Source organism: Meriones unguiculatus, chromosome 6, assembly GCF_030254825.1.
Source record: "Meriones unguiculatus strain TT.TT164.6M chromosome 6, Bangor_MerUng_6.1, whole genome shotgun sequence".
Taxonomy (NCBI): Eukaryota; Metazoa; Chordata; class Mammalia; order Rodentia; family Muridae; genus Meriones; species Meriones unguiculatus.
Genome location: NC_083354.1, coordinates 94,340,352 through 94,360,597, shown reverse-complemented (window position 1 = coordinate 94,360,597; position 20,246 = coordinate 94,340,352). Strand labels below are relative to the sequence as shown.

At 37.7% G+C, this 20,246-nt stretch overlaps 1 protein-coding gene across 1 annotated transcript in view; it reads left to right on the top strand.

The window, feature by feature from the left end:
- Window positions 1-20,246, top strand: part of LOC110543711 (cytochrome P450 7B1) — a 198,607-nt gene that overhangs the window by 161,012 nt on the left and 17,349 nt on the right. The window contains exons 3-5 of the mRNA XM_060385739.1: window positions 458-1,048; window positions 1,510-1,716; window positions 17,630-17,805. Coding sequence (XP_060241722.1) covers window positions 458-1,048; window positions 1,510-1,716; window positions 17,630-17,805 — 974 coding nt within the window. The remainder of the gene's footprint in view (window positions 1-457; window positions 1,049-1,509; window positions 1,717-17,629; window positions 17,806-20,246) is intronic.

Sequence of the window (20,246 nt, the reverse complement as noted above, 5' to 3'; positions counted from 1 at the left end):
AAAATAAAATAAAATAAAATAAAATAAAATAAAATAAAATAAAATAAAATAAAATAAACAGCGTTGAGTGAGGACAAGCAAGGAGCCAGGGAACTAACTCTTTGTCCAGGCTTTGTGTCCCGGCTGTCTCAGTGCTCCCAGCTGATGGATGCGAGGGTTCAGTTAGGAACTCTGAAGTTTTTGCCAGTTTTGAGAGATAGGCCACAGTGAGCAGTGAGGTTTAGAACTTCAAGAAATTTACCTTCACGCTTCCAAGGATTTTTCACATCATCCTTTATTTTTAAAGGGGACAGAGTAAGCTTTTGAGTGGAATGGTTTTTTTGTTAAATTTGCTTAATAGAACTGTTAACATCTTAAAGTATCTGTAATTCGGATTTAAATATTTTCAGACTTTAGGTATGTGTTCTGTTTTGTTTTGCTATCAAGTAACTATACTATTTTTTTTTTCTGTTTTTAGGGAAGTATGTAACTTTTGTTCTGAACCCCTTTCAGTACCAGTTCATAATTAAAAACCCCAAACAACTAAGTTTTGGGAAGTTTAGCAGACGATTATCAGCTAAAGCCTTTTCTGTCAAGAGGCTGCTAACTGACGATGACCTTAATGACGACATTCACAAAGGCTATCTGCTTTTACAAGGCAAATCTCTGGACAGTCTTCTGGAAAGCATGATCCAAGAAATAAAGGAAATATTCGAGCCCCTACTGCTGAAAACCACAGATTGGAATACAGCAAGAATATTTCCTTTCTGTAGCTCACTGGTATTTGAAATCACATTTACAACTCTATATGGAAAAATTCCTGCTGATAACAGGAAACAAATTATCAGTGAGCTAAGAGATGACTTTTTAAAATATGATAATATGTTCCTAAACTTAATATCTGACATACCCATTCAGTTTCTAAGAAATGAGGAATCTATGCAGAAGAAAATTATAAGATGTCTTACATCAGAAAAACTAGCCCAGATGCAAGGATGGTCTGAAATTGTTCAGAAGAGGCAAGATATGCTGGAAAAATACTATAGGCGTGAAGACTTTGAAATAGGAGGTAAGAAAGTTCTGAATAATCACTCACTAAAATAAAATAATTTACAGAAGACCTTTGAGATAAAAAGATAAAATGACGACCTTGAAAATTTTTATGCTTTTTCTAATTGGCTAATGATAAAATTTTTACTCTGAAACAACCTTCTGTGATAATTGATTTTTTTTTTTTTTTGCTGAGGTGGCAAAACAAGATATTTAATGATGATAATGAGAAAGAGTATAACTAAGTGGCATTTACTCCTTTTATCTCATCCCCCACCTTCCTGCCCACCCCCCAACATGCATTACATTTTAAACTATTCTCATTAAGTAGAAAATTAGACTTCAGAAGCCTATTGGTTCTCATTAGCATGCACTGATCCTTGGCTGGGTCCGTGTCCTAACATCTTTTAATTAGCACACTGCAAATCTAATCAGTGTAATAAATGCTATTAATCTTCCTTTTCACTTATTTTCTCCCAGCACATCATCTTGGCTTTCTCTGGGCCTCTACGGCAAACACCATTCCAGCTATGTTCTGGGCAATGTATTATATTCTTCAGCAACCAGAAACTATGGAAGCACTGCGTGATGAAATTGACAGCTTTCTGCAGTCAACAGGTCAAAAGAAAGGGCCTGGACTTTCCCTCCACTTCACCAGAGAACAATTGGACAGCTTGGTCTGCCTGGGTAATTTATTTTTATCTGTTATTAAGAGAAGAAGGTAGCTCTCTGCAAACTCAGTTTATCACTCATCGCTGTTTACCAAGAGGTGGAGGACACAGCTGCCTAATTGACATAATAACACCCATTTACATCAATTATAAATTATGTAGTTTATAGCTGTAGATACTCTCACTGCATGTAAACATTAAGGCCTAGCTAATTAACTATGCAAGGTATGCAAAGAGATAAACCAAAGCTTTTGCAATTATTTGAGGGGAAAAGTATGTATGCCTATTAAGTCATTTGATTTTGAGCATCTGTTAGCCTGCTGATGCCTCCCAAACACTGCTGTCCCATCTTGACAAGGAAAGGATTTGATAACTGAACAGGCAAGTGTTTCAGAGAGGCAACGTGCATGCGAAAAGTCCTTACTCTTTCTTAAAACGGTGCATGCATTTCAAGCACAGATCAAAGTGTTTTATGTATACATATAAAGGTTATATGTATATATATATATTTATTTTTATATATGTATAGTTTGTGGTATATAGTTCATATGACTGTAATTAAAATAATTTTTATTACAGGTTAATGATTTAAACACTCTAAAAGGAGCAAAGCCAAGAAAAAAAGAAAAGATTGGAAAGAGGAATAGAGGGAGGGGTGTGAGGAACCAGGGAAATAGGAGAAAACAAAATAGCTACAATCTGTTTCTTTTAAGCATTGATAGTTTTAAAAATGTTCACTGATTTAAGAAATAAAAGTGAACTCAATGTCAAGAATATTTATGGCCTAAACTAGTTGGTTAGTTTTGCTTATCATCTCTTTTTCCTTTTGTTCTTAACTTGTCAGCCTTACACCTGGCATGAACCTTTCCTTTATTTCCACTTACTGGGGTTGTGCAGGCTGTTTGCTACCATTATGTAAGGGACTTATACCCTTAAAGTTAAAATCTGTACCAATACCTGTCAATTCCCTCTGAATTCATGTCTCATCCTATGGTATGTTTGAAGATATACTTCCATTTTCTTTCAATAAATGAATTTTTATATGTTTTGCTTTTTCTCAGCTATTTGACTTAATAAGAATAATATATTAGCCTGTGTTAGACTCAAGTTTTTATTCATTAAACATAGTCCCCCTCTCTCAGCAGATTCTGAGATAGTAGGTCCTAAATATCTTGATCATAGTTGACTGCTTCTTGGCATTAAGAAGATTGTCTCAAGTGTTGTAGAGGTGGCTCCCGCTGGCCAGGCCGAGACCTACCACAGAAGCAACAGCAGCCACTGTGATTTATGTGTAGTCAGTTATGAAAAGTGTATCACCTATAGTGTGTGCTATCAAAACAATTACATGTTTGGAGAAAGAAAATACTTCAGACATTATGTAAATGCTAATATTCTTGCTTTTTGGCAGAACGCTTAGGAAACTAATACACAAAATTTACGTAAAATACGGGTAGTTGCCTGTACTTTCAGTAAGTAGTAGCTTCTGAGTTGATTTAGTTTCTAAGGAGATCTAGGTCTCATTTTTCATATATGCAGGTAATTAACCCTTTCATTTTAAGAGTGAGATGATCAATAAATAATGCAAATGAACTCCAAAAGAGTATGTTTGTATTCTGTACATAATTATTACTCTTAAAAATTTGCTTGAAATTCATCACCTCTCTGTTTATAGCTAGCAGCTGTTTGTCATTGAAATAAAAGATATTTTTAGAGTGCAGTGTTAAGAAAGAAATGTTGAGATTTATTTGACCAGAAGAGATGAGAAGTTCTGAAGTTGTAATTTAGGTCCGTGTAAGTCCACAGCTAGACTTACGGACACTTATCCTTGGAACCCTCATAAATTTGCAGCTTTCCCATGCTCACCCAATGAAGGGAAACAACAAATCTTTATTTTATTCTACTATACTACATTGCATTCCCTTCCTCTACTCCTCACAGTTCCCCTTAACCTTCCCTCTTCCCCAGATCCACTCTTTCTCTATTTCCCTTTAAAAAAAAAAAAAAAAGCAGACATCCCAGGGGTATGAACCAAACATGGTGTAACAAGGCACGAAACAAGGCACAAACCCTCATATCAAGGCTGCATGAGACAACCCACTAGTAGGAAAATAGCCCCACAGGCAGGCACAAGAGTCTGAGATACCCCGACTTCTACTGTTAGGAGTCACACAAAACCACCAAGCTATACAACCACAGTGTGAGCCTTACTTAGCTGATTCCGTGGGCAGTGTTTTCCTAGTGTCCTTTATTCCTCTGGTTCCTAAAATTCTTCTTTCCTCTCTTCCGTGGGGGTTCCCTGAGTTCCAAAGACAGAGACCTAATAGAGATCTCCAATTTGGGCTCTCTCTCTCTCTCTGCCTAATGTCAGAAACAACAAAATCCTAACCTGTGCCAAAGCCATGCCTTCGATAGCCATGAGGTTCCCTGAAGCCCAGGTGACCAGAAATGGTCAGTGTCATTTTTTGCAAGAACTTATGCTAGTGGTCATTACTTTTTGGAAAAGGGTGTTGTTGTTTTTTTTTTTTCTCAAGAGATAAAGGTATATTGGAGCAAACTTTGATGGGTCAATGACATACAAAGTAACCTTTCCATTTATAGTTCAAACCAGAGTCTCCCTATGTCAGAAAAACATAAGGTGGATTGACAAGGCAAGACACACATGGCTAAGTTCCTCCATTTATGGTATGAAATGAATGTGTTCCTTCCCTTTTGTGTTCTTAAAGAAAGAGTTCTCTGTGTTTTGAACACAGTTATTTTTTTTTTTAATTTTTCATCAATTACACTTTATTCATTCTGGATCCCCCCATGAGCCCCTCCCTTCTTCCCTCCCAATCCCACCCTCCCTCCTCCCTCTGCTTGCATGCCATTCCCCAAGTCCACTGATAGGGGAGGTTCTCCTCTCCTTTCTGATCTTAGTCTATCAGTTCACATCAAAAGAGGCTGCATTGTCCTCTACTATGGCCTGGTAAGGCTGCTCCCCCCCAGGGGTGGTGATCAAAGAGCAGGCCAATCAGATTATGTCAGAGGCAGTCCCTCTTCACATTACTATGTAACCCAATTGGACTCTGAACTGCCCTGGGCTATATCTGTGCAGGGGTTCTGGGTTATCTCCATGAATAGTCCTTGGTTGGAGTATGAGTCTCTGGGAAGTTCCCTGTGTTCAAATTTTCTTGTTCTGTTGCTCTCCTTGTGGAGACCCTGTCCTCTCCAGCTCTTACTATTTCCCAGTTAATTTTTAAATTGTATTTTGAATTTTTATCACTACTAGAAAAAAAATGAAAAGGTGTTTTTTTTTTTTGTTTTTGTTTTTTTTGTTTTTTTTTTTTTGTTTTTTTTTTTTTTTTTTTTTTTGTTTTTTTTTGGCCTAAGAAGGATAGCTTGATACTAGTGCAGAAAAAGGTATTCTTTTTATGCAGAGGCTTTGCTTATGAGCGTACCAATTAAAAAGCCGTGCGAAGAAGGGATGCTAGGAAGGCAAGGGAAGATGTTATGGGCAACCTGCTTCAAGACATTGTAAAAGATTTGAGAGTTTTTTTTTTAAACCATTTAACTTGTCTTTTACACAATTAAAATACAATATATTTTGAATATTCATATATCGTTAAAGATTCTGCTTATTATAAACTCACTAAAACTATTTAGTGACTATTCATTTACTAGATATTTAATAAACATCTCTACATGTAAGTTGAATAAAAATTTATAAATATGACATAGGATTATTAAGAAAAATATCAATGCAAAGAAAGATAAGAGCTCACTACTGAAAGTTTGACAAACTGATAGAAAATTATCTTAATAAAAACTACATACAATTTACATAAATAAAGAACATGAATATGTTAATACAGAAGACTCAATAAGTGTTATCTAGTGATGTCTTCAAAATATTTGACCTGCATGGTATCCCTACAAACTTTATGTTGTTTTCTTCCTTGTCTAATATGAATCAATCAACCTGGCATCATATTAAAATCTGACTTGCTCCTTGAGGATCCTTATTCTATGCATTACCACCCAAAAAAAGTAAACATAACTCCCATTTAAAACATAAGACAAATGTAACTCCAAACAGCTCAGGAAAACTGCATGTTTTCAATGGCATATCCTGATGTTGTTCAATGGCATATCCTGAAAACGAGCAAGTGCTGGACATTTTGAGAGAGAGTAGAGAATAAAACAAAGTGCTATGAAGCTGAAGTTAGATAAATCCTGCCATGTTTTTTTTTTTTTTTTTTTTTTTTTAAGAGCTCATAGTGCTTACCCACTGAAATTATTAAGCCTATTTCTTTTGTTCTCAATTTCCAGTCAGTTTATATGGTCCCTGAAATACCTGTAGATAGGCACAAATTTAAAAAATAATTTAGATAGCTACATGTTCTTTTTTGTTAGAATAGGATGTTTTTATAATAGCTAAAAACAAATTAAAAATTAATTTTAATTAATTAAAAATTAATTAAATTTAATTAAAAATTAAAAATACGTCTTGTGTTTCTCAAATGCTTGGAGGGTTCTATAAACTTTAAAATATTCTTGGATGTATAAATTCCCCACCTGGGATACAGTAGTAACTTGTTTACTGCTAGTTGTTTATTTACCTTCAAGATTATTAATATTCGTTTATTTTTGCCTTTTCTTTCTTTCCTTTTATTGAAAATAGTTATTTCCTCACATAATATATCCTGATTACTGTTTCTCCTCCCTCTGTTCCTCCCAGTTCCCACCCAACCTTCCCTCCCACGTAGATACAATCTCTTTGTGTCTATCATTAGAAAACAAAGAGGCTTCTAAGGAATAATGATAAAATAAAATAATCAAATAAGATAAAGCAAAGACTAACACAGAGAACAAAACAAACACCCTCCCCCCAAAAAAAGAAAAGCAGAAGAACTCAAGAGAAGACACAAGAAAAAGAGACCCACGTGTTCATTGCTTAAGAATCCCATTAAAAACACCCTAATAGATTGAAAGCCGTAATATACATGCAAGGACATGGTAGAGCCCATGCAGAGCCTGGCATCCTGCCTCAGTCTCTGTGACATCAAGTCTTTGTCGACCCTACTGATTTAGAAGCCCTAGATTTCTTGGTGTCCTCTATTTCCTCTGCCTCCTATATTCTTCTTCTGCTTCCTCTTCTCCAGGGTTCCTTGATCTCTACCTAGAGGGATTTGATAGAGCCCTGCTATTTAGTACTGTTTTAAGGTCTCTCTTTCTCTGAGTAATACCAGGCAGTGAATCTTGTTCCCTTTTGCTTACAGGAGAAAATTTCCCTGATGATGGCTGAGCAAGGCACTTATCTATAAGAATAGCAAAATGTCACTAAGAGTCAGTCCATTGTTACATTTGTTGTTATTGTTGTTTACTTTTTTGTTTTTGCTTTTTTTTTTTTTTCAAGACAGGGTTTCTTACTTTATAGACCAGGCTAGCCTCGAACTCACAGAGATCCATCTGCCTCTGCCTCCCTGAGTGCGGCGGTTACAGCTGGCTGTTCTTTACTTTACTATTTTCTCAAACAATACAGCTTCCTCTCTTTCTCCTCCTCCCAATCCACGCAGCTGTTTCCCCTCTTCCTGAGATCCACTCCTCTATTTTCCTTCAGAAAAGAGCAGGCCTCCAGGAATATCAACCAAACACAGCAGAACAGATGCAATAGGACTAGGCACAAACCCTCACATTAAGGCTGACTGTGGCAACACAGTAGGAGGAAAAGGGTTTCAAGAGCTGGAAGAGGAATTAGAGATGCCCCACTCCCACAAAAACACCAAGCTACACAGCCGTATTCCGAGGCCCTACCACAAACCCACATAGGCTTCCTGATTGCCAGTTCAGTCTCTATGAGCCCCAGGATCCCTGCTTGGTTGATTCAGTGGGCTGTTTTGCTGGTATTCTCTATACATCTGCTTCTCTCCTCTTCCAACAGTGTTTTCTTAGTGTTTGATTGTAGGTCTCTGTACGGCTCCCATCAGCTACTGGAGGAAGCCTCTTTGACGACAACTGAGTTAGGTACTGATCTATAAGTATAGTAGAATGTCATTAATACTTTTCATCGGTTGTGTTTGGTCACTAAGTTCTGTTTGGTCACCCTAGGTCACTGAGCCATCCAGCTTTCAGATCCTGGTCATTCAGGCAGGGTTGGGCATGGGCTCCCGCTTTTGCCTTCGGCTTCAAGTTAGACTGTGGCCACTCCCACAGCCATTGGTTGGCCACTCCCACAATCTGCACCATTGCCCCAGCACATCTTGCAGGCAGGATTGTTTGTGGGTCAAAGGTTTTGGGGCTACGTTGGTGTCCCAGTCCCATTATTAGAAGCTTTGCCTGGTTACAGAAGAAAGCTGATCTGGGATGCATATCATGCATTATTATAAGTCCTCACTAGGATCACCCTCATATTTTCCAATAAATTTACACTAGGTTTAAATTTGCACTAGGTTTCTACATAATAACCCCCTAACTGCCCACCTATTTCATTCACTTTTTTCTCATACTCTTTCCCCCCATCCATCCCTCCCCAACTTGATCCTTCCTGTTTGCATGCCCAACTTCCCAAAGTCCACCACAAAATCTATTTTCCATTCCATGTGCACCCTCTACCCAGAACCCTCCTTGTTATTTAGCCTCTCTGGGGCTGTGGATTATAATGTGATTATCCTTTACTTAACAGCTAATATCCACTTATAAGTGAGTACGTGCCATGTTTGTCTTTCTCGGTCTTGGTTATCTCAGGCTAATTTTTTTTCAAGTTTCATCTATTTGCTGGCAAATTTCTTAATGGCATTTTTTTCTGACATTGTGTAAATACACCACATTTTCTTTATCCCTTCTTTGGCTGAGAATCCTCTAGGTTGTTTCTGATTTTTTGCCATTATGAATAAAACCACTGTGAACATAGTTGAGCAAGTCTTCTTGGCATAGAATATATGCTCAAAAGTAACACAAATGGAACTTGGGGTAGATTAATTTCTAATTTTTAAGGAAATGCCATATGGATTTCCATAGTACCCATGAGTTACATAGCTGCTTCTTGAAGTAAAGCTATTTCCAGTTTGCTGAGACTGATTTCCAAAGTGGTTGTACAAGTTTGCACTCCCACCAGAAATAGAGGAAGGTTCCCCTTTCTCCACACCCTCTCCAGCATGTGTTGTCACTTTAGATTTTTTTTATCTTAGCCATTCTGACCAGTGTGAGATGAAATTTCAGAGTTGTTTTGATTTTCATTTCCCTGATGACTAAGGAGGTCAAGCTTTTTTTGTGTGTGTTTTCTGTAGTGTTGTTAACCTCTTTCAGTTGGAGTTTTTCTTCCAGCGTCTTCTGTAGGGCTGTGTTTGTAGATAGATATTGTTTAATTTTGATTTTATCATGGCATGTCACATTTTCTCTACATATCGTGACTGAAAGTTTTCCTGGGTATAGTAGTCTGGGCTCATATCTGTGATCAAATAGAATCTGCAATACATCTGTCCAGGCCTGTCTGGCTTTTAGAATCTTCATCTAGAAGTCATGTGTAATTCTAATAGGTCTGCCTTTGTATGCTACTCTTTCTCATAAGGTTTTTTTTAGTCTTTCTTTGTTCTGTAGGTTTAGTGATTTGATTCTAACATACTAAGAGAACTTTTGTCCAGACTATTTGGTGTTTTGTGTGTTTCTTGTAGCTTTTTAAATGTTGCAGATTTTTTTAATTTTAATTTTAATTTTGGCCAGGAGAGTTATTTAGATTTAATGTTTCCTTTTTCTAAAGTATCCATTTATTATCTTGTATTTTCTATGCCTGGGATTCTCTCTTTCAGGTCTTGTATTATGTTGTGAGGCTTACCACTGAGCTTTCTCTTCCAATTTGTAAACTTTTCATTACTAGATTTCCTTCAATTTGAGTTTTTGTTATTGATTCGATTTCGACTTTCAAGTCTATTTTACTCATTTCCTTCCACTGTTTATTAGTTTCTTTAAGAATTTTATTCATTTCCTCTTTACGGCCTCTATCATATTCATTAAGGCTATTTTAAGATCTTTTTCATGTCCTTTAGCTATGTTGTAATAATCAGAGCGTGCTGTGCAAGTGTTGGTGAACTCAAGTGAAGACATATTATTCTGGCTGTTACTGATTGTGTTTTTACACTGGTAACTAAGCATCTGGAATTGGGAAGATTTTCATTCTTTGCTGGGTGGTTGCTTATTTCTTTGGATTCTGTTTTCCTGTCTGATTCATAGGAGAGTGTGGTGACTGTTTTGCCTGGTAGAAAATTCTTTGGAAATTTTGATAAGTAGAGTGAGTTCCAGGTAAAATGTGTTTCTGCATAGTCTGTGGTTACACTTAGGAATGAGTCTACAAGAGGGAGCAAAATGGGGGTGTTCCTTAGGATCTGCTTAGCCCTGGGGAATGGGGGCTGAGAATGAAGAGAAGCCACAGAAGGTCTGCTATAGAGCTGGCAATGAGACTGGAGGACTGGAGTTGGAGGAATGGAAGGTCAGGTAAAGGTCTCTCAATGTCCTACCAGCTTTACTGTTTGAGGTGGTCTGTGGGTTTACAGACAACGTCTGTTGGAGGTGATGGCTGGATTAAAAATAAATGAGTAGTAGAAAGGAAAGTTGGAGGGGTAGATCTGTGTGCTCCACAAAACAGAAGGATTAGTTGGAATACTAATGTCCTGTAACAAAAAAAATAATCATAAGTCTATCTATGCTAAACATATTAGTTGTTTAAATATTTCAAAGTAGTTTTTTAGTTGCTTCAAGTGGTCTTCACGAAAGTACTCTGAGGAAATGTGGCTACTGTTACATCTTGTCAGTCTTTTAACAAATTAGAATATTGTCAGAATGAGAGAGACAGAATTTTCACTTGGATTTTTATCACCATAACTATATCTTTCTCCTGAGATAGATCTAATCCCAGGTTCTTTTCATTGCCTCCACTGAGAAGAGAGTTTTTTCTATCTAGATTATTCTAAGCCATCTACCGCAATCTGTATGTTAACAATACTGGGAAAGGTAAGCCAAGTCATGACACTGACAAATGTTTTAACTTTGGAATAGGGACCGTAGAGAGTTCTTCCAAAGGTCCTGAGTTCAATTTCCAGCAATCACATGGTGGCTCACAACCATCTAAAATGAGATATGGTGCCCTCTTCTGGTGTGTGGGGATGCATGCAGGCAGAGTACTACATAAATAATAAATAAAGAAATCTAAAAATCATGCTAGGATAATTTTGTTGTAATGATGCAAGTGATTAATCCAGTGCCGAGTAAGAATTCTATCCACCAAGCTATATTCTTACCCTAAAACGATTAGCAACTATTTCATCAAATTCCAGTCATTGTGTTAACCCTTCATTTCTTAGCTTATGTATTATTTTCATTTGATCACTGAATGGAAAGGTCCAGAAGTAGACTGTACAGCTAAACAGTATAACCTCAGAGACAGGCTATTGACTTTAATGCCTGATGGTAACCTCTGTCACTTCAGGCAAAAGTTGTTCAAGAAAACACCACTATTTTTTATACAATATGTACCACTGATTCTCAAATGTTGCCTTCAGTATTATAAAATAATCGTGGGATCTGGAGAGATGGCTCAGAGGTTAAGAGCACTGGCTGTTCTTCCAGAGGTCCTAAGAGTTCAATTCCCAGCAACCACATGGTGGCTCACAACCATCTGAAATGAAATCTGGTGCCCTCTCTGGTATGCAGACACATGCAAACACACATTGTATACATAATAAATAAACAAATCTTAAAAAAAATATCGTGCGGTTAAAAAACTAGAAATTTCAATAACTAAGGCAACCGTAAAGATTACCAAAATACTCTCGCGAGGAAACACAGAAGGTAAGAATTTCAATTCCTGTTAGTAACATTTTTTTTTCTTTTACCATATTGGGGGTTAAACCCAGGGCTTCTGCATATGTTAGGCAAATGCTTTCTGACTACACTATATCCCTAGTATCCTGTGAGGAAGTCCTAACTGGAGGAAGAGGTACTCCCGAAACAGAGAGCAAACAATAGTATGTGTTACATAGGGAAGCATCAATGAGAAATACTGACTTCACTCTATCAGCTTGGCATTTTAATACAAGGCTAAGCAATTAAGGAAGGGAATGTGTGGTGTGATTATAATCTGACTAAAAGGTAACTTTAATGTAAAGTAAATTCATCCCGTGAGTGTTAAAAATAAGTCAGTACAGAATGGATTGAGGTTCCTTGGCAAATCCCAGTTTCAAACCACAACTCTCAACCTGATTGTTCATTGAAATCATCTGGAAAGCTTTAAAAACAATCAGTCTTGATACTGTCCCCAGAGAGTCTAATTTTATTATTCTTGAGTGAGGGTTTGATGGCTTTAAAAGCTCCCCGGGTGATTCTATTATGTAGCCAAGGTTCAGCACCCCTCATTTCAAGGTTTTAGGTAATGTGGTTCTGATTTCATTGATCTGAGATGGAGACATTATCAAATACCAGGTGATTCTAACAAGTAGTCAAAGTAGCTGGTAATTTCTGTGATGTCAAAAATCTTCAAAGGAGTAAATGACTAAATTATTTCAAAAATCTCCCTCCTCATCTGCTTCCACAAGAGAAACATAAATAGAAGTATGGTGTCTGGGGCATAAAATCTGAAAGTGCCTCTCTTTTCCAACTCAAACAGTGCTTGTGGCAGATTGTAGATGTTATCTGAACCTACCAAGCATGTCAAAAGGCTGATGTCATCTCTCACACAGGTGTACAAGATGGTTAATACAGGCTGGGTTATAGCTAAGTGTTAGAATGCTTGCCTAGCATTCACAGAAGCACCACCCCTACACAAAAAGAAAATGATAAAATATCTGTACGTATTTTAGGGGTTATAAGTGGATTGAAGAAGGATTAGATTTATCTGCCTGAATGTTCTATATGGGTTGAAAATTAAAGGGAAGAAAACTTGATTTCAGTATGAAAAATAGCTTTCTTCTAAAAATAACTTTCCTCTGAGTTGTAACTCTGAAACTGCATATCATTCAAGTGGTCTATAATGGTCTATATGGTCTATAATTCCAGAGCTTGAGAGGGAAGGCAAGAGGATCATGTGTTCAAGGCCCTCTTAGGCTAGAAAGCCAGACCTTGAAAAATAAACGGAAGGAAGGAAGGAAGGAAGGAAGGAAGGAAGGAAGGAAGGAAGGAAGGAAGGAAGGAAAAAATGACAGGTTATAGCTTTGTGCTATAGAAGTTACGCAGCATGTGCATATGCAAGGCCTTGCTCTCAATATTCACAAAATATTACTTTCCATTGATTCATGCAAACCTTAGTCTGAGCTCTGGCTATAGCTCAGGGTTTGAGCACTTGCCTAGCATGTGCAAGGCCCTGAGTCCTGCCCCCTATACCTCAAAAAAAGTACACCAAGGAAAATATAAAATCAAGAGTCTAGGAGAAACATTACTTTCCTAACAAATGACAGATAAGTAATGCATGAGCTGATTAAACTGATAGAGCTGTTCCACAAAGCATAGATGTTGCCAGAAAAATCAAAGTTCACAGTCTGTGTCAATTTAAGTTGTACAGTCTGCAATGTGCAAAGTAGTCTCTTTTGGACTAGTGAGTGGGCTCAGCAGACCTGTCATCAACCCTAACAACCTGAGTTCCATTAGGTTTGCTCTAAGCTTATGCACATTGGGTCAACTGTGCATAACACACACACACACACACACACACACAAACTGATAATTAAAGAAACATTTTAAAGTACTGCCTTAGAAGCCTCTTGTTTATATGTATTTTCTAGATTGTTTCATTGAGTGCTGGTCAAGTGTACAAGTTGCATTTTTTTTTCCTCCAGCCACTCTGTCCCAGTGCTTTGAGCAGAGTAAGACCTTAACAAAATTTTATTGAGCATATGAATGTTAACTTACATGTGTATAAATATACCACAGAAACCATAAATAGCAGGAACCAAAGCCTGTTTCTGCAATGCAGTGTGAAGGTAGGCATTTGTACTCATTCAGTTTTATTTTTAACTTTATTCAAATACACAATTGTTGATCCAAAAATCTATGATTCTCCTTCAAATTATATATTAATTATCACAATTTCTTTTTACTTTCTCATCTGTCTAGAAATATATCTATATACATATGCTTGTTTATCCTAAGCTGAGCTGCATTTCATCCCACCTTCTAGAGAACACAATTTTCATGTCCATTCCCTTCCCTTTTCCTAGCCATTTTCTTTTTAAGACCATCCATGTGTTCAGCCCCAGTGACCATACCAGAGCTGGCTGCTCATTTCATTCCTGCCTTTGCTGCTACCCACTGATCACCATGACTAATCAAATGGCACACCAGCCTGCACCAATCATTAAGATGACCCAAATTAACAGCCCAGCCATGTCACAGTACATTCATTCCACATATACAGACATGGCCTAAGTATGAGGCAGAAACCTGCATGTGCTTATCCATGTTTGCATTGTGGCAGGCTTTATTGGTTATCATGATCTGCTTTGGTATTTAAAATCTATACATGGGAATTATCTACAAATTATTTCAAAGACAAAGCAGATGTGCCTTTTTTTCTAACAATATTTTCTTTCATTTGTCATTTTCCTATAGTTGGACTATAAAACATCACAGCGTAACACACGCCCTGCTCTTTACTTGGAAATGACTTTTAATCATATTAGTTTTCCATATTAACAAAGAAGTTCATATTTTTCTGGCTTAAAAAAAGAAAGTAGTGCATGCTCAGAATTGTGAGATTCCCATCAACATTTTGTGACCCAATTGTCTTGTAGGTAGTAGTCAGTAAACGTTGGTTTCTAAAGTGTATCAGCAGCCTTATCTTAACCACAGCTATGATTGTTGGCACCTTGCAATGCCTGGTGTAAATTTATCCCCCAAATATTTGCATTCTCTATAGTCATTTTTTCTACACTACAGTCTAATAATTAGAGGGTCCCATTACCTGCTAAATGCTCGCATAAATTATCAATCCATTATGCACAATAAGTTTTATAAAACATTTACAGATAGAGATCATGTTTAATTAAAATTAACTTCCATATGTAATCCAAGTGTGCACTAATAATTCACAGTGACCTTTTATTACCTATAGTCCCTTGTTTTGGATGAATGATTGACAGCTTGCTGTTTGGCTACCATGTTGAATTTTAGCTGACAAGACTTTTCATTTTAACTCAATTTGCCCGCCTATCACAAGCTGGTGGCAGGCCAGACCCCAGTCACCCAGCTTTGCCTCGGCAGCTTGCTCTAGTTCTCATTAGTACGCATTTATTCAGTGGGAATTGGAAGACAAATGCTTGAAGGCATGTGAACTAAGTATAGCAAATTAGGTTTAAAGACTGAATATTTATAAGTGTATGGAAAGAATTTTTTTTTAATTCTAGAGCGAATTGAGAACCAAGTGCTAGCTTTAGTATAAAAGAAATGAAGATAGAAGGGGGACAATGCTAAGAATAAAAATACTATAAGCTTTTTCACTCCATTTTGGAAATATGTAAAACCCTCTGACAACACTTTATCAAATAAAAACCTGGCATCTCTTTCATGGAATGCTTGTACAATGAAGTTTAGCACCTCACGTGTGAGAAAAGAGAAAAAAAAAAAATGAGGGTCATGCTCATTTGTTGCTTGGTTATCCCTTGGTATGTTTTAAACTGCCTTGTTTGTTCGGCACTAGCCCAGAAACAGATGTTGCTCTACCGTGCAGGATAATTTACTGTACCTCCCGGTGTAGCGTGGAAGCCCTCCCAGGGCCCAGCTGGTCTGTCAGTGGGGCTGGCTGGTGTCTGCTCAACTATGACAGCTACAAGGAGAGGCTGCAGCTTTTTCATTGTGCTATTGTCATTCTTCTCAACATATAGTTCTGCCCATATTCACTGTGGGGCTGGTGGAAATGCTGCTGGCTTTTGTGTCTGTATGCTGTACTCAGACCCCAATAGGCTCTCCTCTCCATTGGTGATAATAACACAACTCATTACTTTTGTCGCCTAATGATTATCGGCATGATCGCTCAGAGCAAGAGCCAACCTCGTCTTGCACACATAGCTGGTACTGGAAGTTAAAACAGATTTGTCACTTACGATCTGACTGCTGAGCCACACTTTCAGCTCCATTATTGTGATTAACTTCTGCATAAGATATGCTTGCCCAATTGTCATTTGTGATACTGCAGTTGGCATGAGCTGCCATGCTTCCCAAGAGCACACCAGCCAATTGGATATGACCGTGTTATCCGGACTGTTAAAAGCCTACCCTGTCACAGCAGCCACCCCAAGCATTATTTTGCTTTTATATTTCTTCTTCCCACACCCCTACTGGACTTGTTGTGTGAACAAAACTACTACATATGTCAGCCACTATTTCATACCACATGCTAAAATGATGCTAAAATGCTAAAATGGTCCAACGGGGCCAGCAGCAGGACATGGGAAGCCTACCCTTGATTTTCACCATAGAAATGTTGGTTCTTGGTGTCTAGCCAGCTGAAATCTGTCGTGTCAGGTGCCTTGTGGCTATCTGCAGTAGAGTCCATGTTCCAAAACCAAAGTTCTTATCTAGCCTCATCACCAGCAAACCGATTTGACTCTGCCTGATTATAATAACGAAGGCAGTCTAAGAGAATATGCACAACCTCACTATACGTCACATTGAATCACCACACTGCCTACACAGAGCTGACCGAAGCCTCATTTCTTTAGACAAATGCATGCTCAAAAAACAAAAACCTCCTGTGAGAAGGCACCCAAAGCTACTTCAGCTACTTCATGCCCCTGTGCAAGGGCTCATAGGTTTAAATCTTACTAAAATAATATTTATTTTTGTGTTCCCACCAATGGGTCTGCCTTTAATAGTATAATTACTGGGGACTGTCCATGCCAGAATTGTGCTCGGCACCACGAAACTAGACTCTGAACATGTGTGCATGTGTGTGTGTGTGCATGTGTGTGTGTGTGTGTGTTTGTGTGTGTGTGTGTGTGTGTGTGTGAGGTTTCTAAATTGTAAGTTATGAACACAATCATTTATTATCATGTGAAACGAGGGCGGGGGGGACTCCATTTGGAACTCTTTCACGTTGCTGATTATAAAGAATCAAGCTTTATATTCCAGAACCCATTCACACTGGTGGAAACATAGTCAGTTTTGATTATGAAGAGAGAGATGCAGCCCCAGACAGGAACTACAAACTGATAATGCATGCTATCAGAATGATTTATGCAAATTATGCATATTATTCCCAAAGGAATTCCTCCTCAAACTGCCAGGATAAATCGCCGGAAATTAGCCATAAAATCTGCCATGCTGGGAGCAAAAGGTGAAGGCCACTGGGAAAGCAAGGACATTCGGTTTCTGGAATCTTCCAGAATATGATGGTGAATGTTATTACACCCTGGACACTGAGAAAAACGTGGTTTTCTCTTGAACCATATAAAAATGTATTCCTCTGAAATTTTTCTAGCAAATGCTGACTCATTTTATTTACAGCTACCAGAAGAGAAATTAAATGTGGCGCTGTCTCCAAATGCACCCACTACAATTACTTTACTGTTAACTGCCTACTTGCTCTTAAATAGTGAAGCCTCCCTTTAAAGGCATCACTGCAACAGACCAGTGAAGTAACACTCCTGTAGTGTGCTATGAGAGGAATATAGTTTCACTTTACTATGTTTGTGCCCCTAACACAGTCCTCTCCTGGAGACCATTCCTTCTTTCCTCTGTCCACAGACAGTATGGCTACCTCCTGCTTGTAAATCCCCAAACAATGTTGTGGCAAAGCCACCAGGTTCTTTGCCCTCAGAATCCACAGCCTCATTGGCTCTCTCTTTGTTCTCAATGGATGTGAATAAATTATTTCCCTACCAAGCAAGGCTGTTGGTAATGAGTTCTAACAGCCAACCCAGAAAGCTTCTCAAAGCACTTGCTTATGATTCAGGAGCTGTTGTTTCTTTCAGAAAGCACCATTCTTGAGGTCCTGCGGCTGTGCTCATACTCCAGCATCTTCCGTGAAGTTGAAGAGGACATGGATTTCAGCTTAGAGACTACAAGTTACTGTCTGAGGAAGGGAGACTTCGTAGCTGTCTTTCCTCCAATCATACACAGTGACCCAGAAGTCTTTGAAGCTCCGGAGGTAAATAAGCATCATGTTGGTGCTGATGAATAAGCTCACTCCTACTCATCCCTTGATTTATTCTCACTGGAGATATGAGGCAGCTTGGTGATGACTTACGTTTTCCCTCTGATAGGAAGGCTTTTGCCTTTACAGACTTTTTTTCCCTAAGAATCTGACTTTGACAGGTTATACGATCTGTGAACAAAAATTCAGATAAGTCTAAATGCTGATTAATTCAAGTAAAATGTACATTTTACCTTGGTCACTATTACCTTTAGCCACTGAATTAGATTCTTTTGACAAGGAATTACTAAAACCCATAGAGGGTTAGGGGCTAGCTATTGATGTGTGGCATAAAAATTAAATAATGATAGCTACATTGCTAAGAACTTCCAAAGTGAAGCTGACTTCAAAAGTCAAATATCATCGTACCTAAGGTAGGACCAACTAGTAGTTGAGCCTCTTTTAGCTGATGTTATGTGTCCTGCTTGATCAATTAGCATGGCACTATGAATTTCAAATTGTAAAGCTGCAGCTCTCTGGTGAAGCTCTGAGGGTAATTGTGTCATCTCCTTGTATTTTTTTCTGAAGCTGGAGTTAATGAATATCAAAGACTGGAAATTAATCCACCCTGGTTCATCCCTTAACACTGTTACAGAAAGTCACCCCCTGCATGCAAACTGAGTGCAGTTATATTCTGCCTGTGCTTGGCATGGAGTGATGCTGCCGACTTGTAACATGCACTGATCACCTTTTGAAAAGGAAACTTCTGTAGTCCTTTAAATACCTCATAGATAGGACACATTTAAACATAGCTTTTAAGATAGATGTTTGGAGCCAACCTGAATTATAATACTGTTGAACATAAGAAATTAATAAGAGGACAGACTTCAAAAACGATGGCATAAGTTGTATGTATTTAACCAGCAAAGCCAGTGTTTTACTGTATAGGAGGAAAATGTGCATGGTTTCTTAGGAGAAGCGTTATGTGACAGTGACAAGAAAGAAGATATATAGTTTCAGCCCATGAGTAAGCATTCTCCAGAAAACAAACTTCATCTCTCAATATGGGAATAACAAAAATTCCAGTTATTAGTGTATATTCAAAAATAAAACAACTGAAATTAATATCTGAAAAATATCTGTAAAAGTTTAGATAACAGCAATTCTCCCTTTAGTTTTTTACTTTTTCTTAGAATTTTCTTTGTGATTATTCATTTAGTAGCAGAGTTTATTAATCATTTTATGAGACTTAAATCAGAATTATTATTGTTACCAAATAAGAAATGATCACCAGATTGCCACCATCTTTATAGGCACCTTTCTTTGGGCTTTTATCACCTCCCACTCTTTCTGCCACATTTTAAAAAATCTGATTGATAATGTTAAGAATTTAAAAACCAAAATTATGCATTGTAAGAGTTAGGATCAAGCCTGGTGGTCCAAAGACCAGCCAATCTCTGTAGGTTTGAAGCCAGCCTGGGCTCACAACATGTTCCAAGCCTCCCAGAGGTACATAGTGAGTTTCTCTCTCTCTCTCTCTCTCTCTCTCTCTCTCTCTCTCTCTCTCTCTCTCAAACACACACACACACACACACACACACAGAGAGAGAGAGAGAGAGAGAGAGAGAGAGAGAGAAACACCAAAAGAAAAGTTAAAGATAAAAAAGTATAAGCATTGATTAAGGAATAGTGGTGCATATCCGTAATACAGATATTTGGAAGATTGGGATAGGAAGTTAGCAGGTTCAACCCCAGCTTTACCTAAATAGCAAAACTGAGGAAGAGGGAAAAAACTGGAGGGAGAGGGAGGGTTAAGGAAAAGGACTGAGTTTTAATTTGTATATATTTTACTCTGTTAAATGCTGGCATTACCAAAATTTAACAGTAAACAAAAGGTGTAACTTATACTAAATCAGTGGGAAAATAAAAAGTTAATATTATAAGCAGTGATTTAAAATCATTAAAATAGCTCTAACAAGCGATCATGACTCTATCATTTAGTGGGTTTTAACATTATTCTGTGTTACACCTGACTTGTGTTAGAATTAGACAATTTTCATTACATTATTATTTTGTGAAATCAGTTATGGAATCACGATTATTCTTTGTACAAAAATAAAGAAATGATTTGGAACCATTTTTATATGATTTTGTCAGCTATTATATTCATTCTATAAACATTTGCTAAGTACTACCACTGTCAGGTATTACATAAACATACTTTCTTTGGTTCATAACATCTTAAGATGTCAATAAGAATCCACATTAGAAAGTCATGTGGCAGATGCCCTTGCCCGACCACCATCTACTAGCAGTGATAAAGAGGCTAGACATCCTATCATTGGCCACTTGTCCCTGAAAACACTGTCTCCGAGTCAAGAGAATCCTACTCTTCACTGTAGGTTTTATATCCTACAGACTAAGACTTACATGTGTAGAAAAGACACAATAATTGG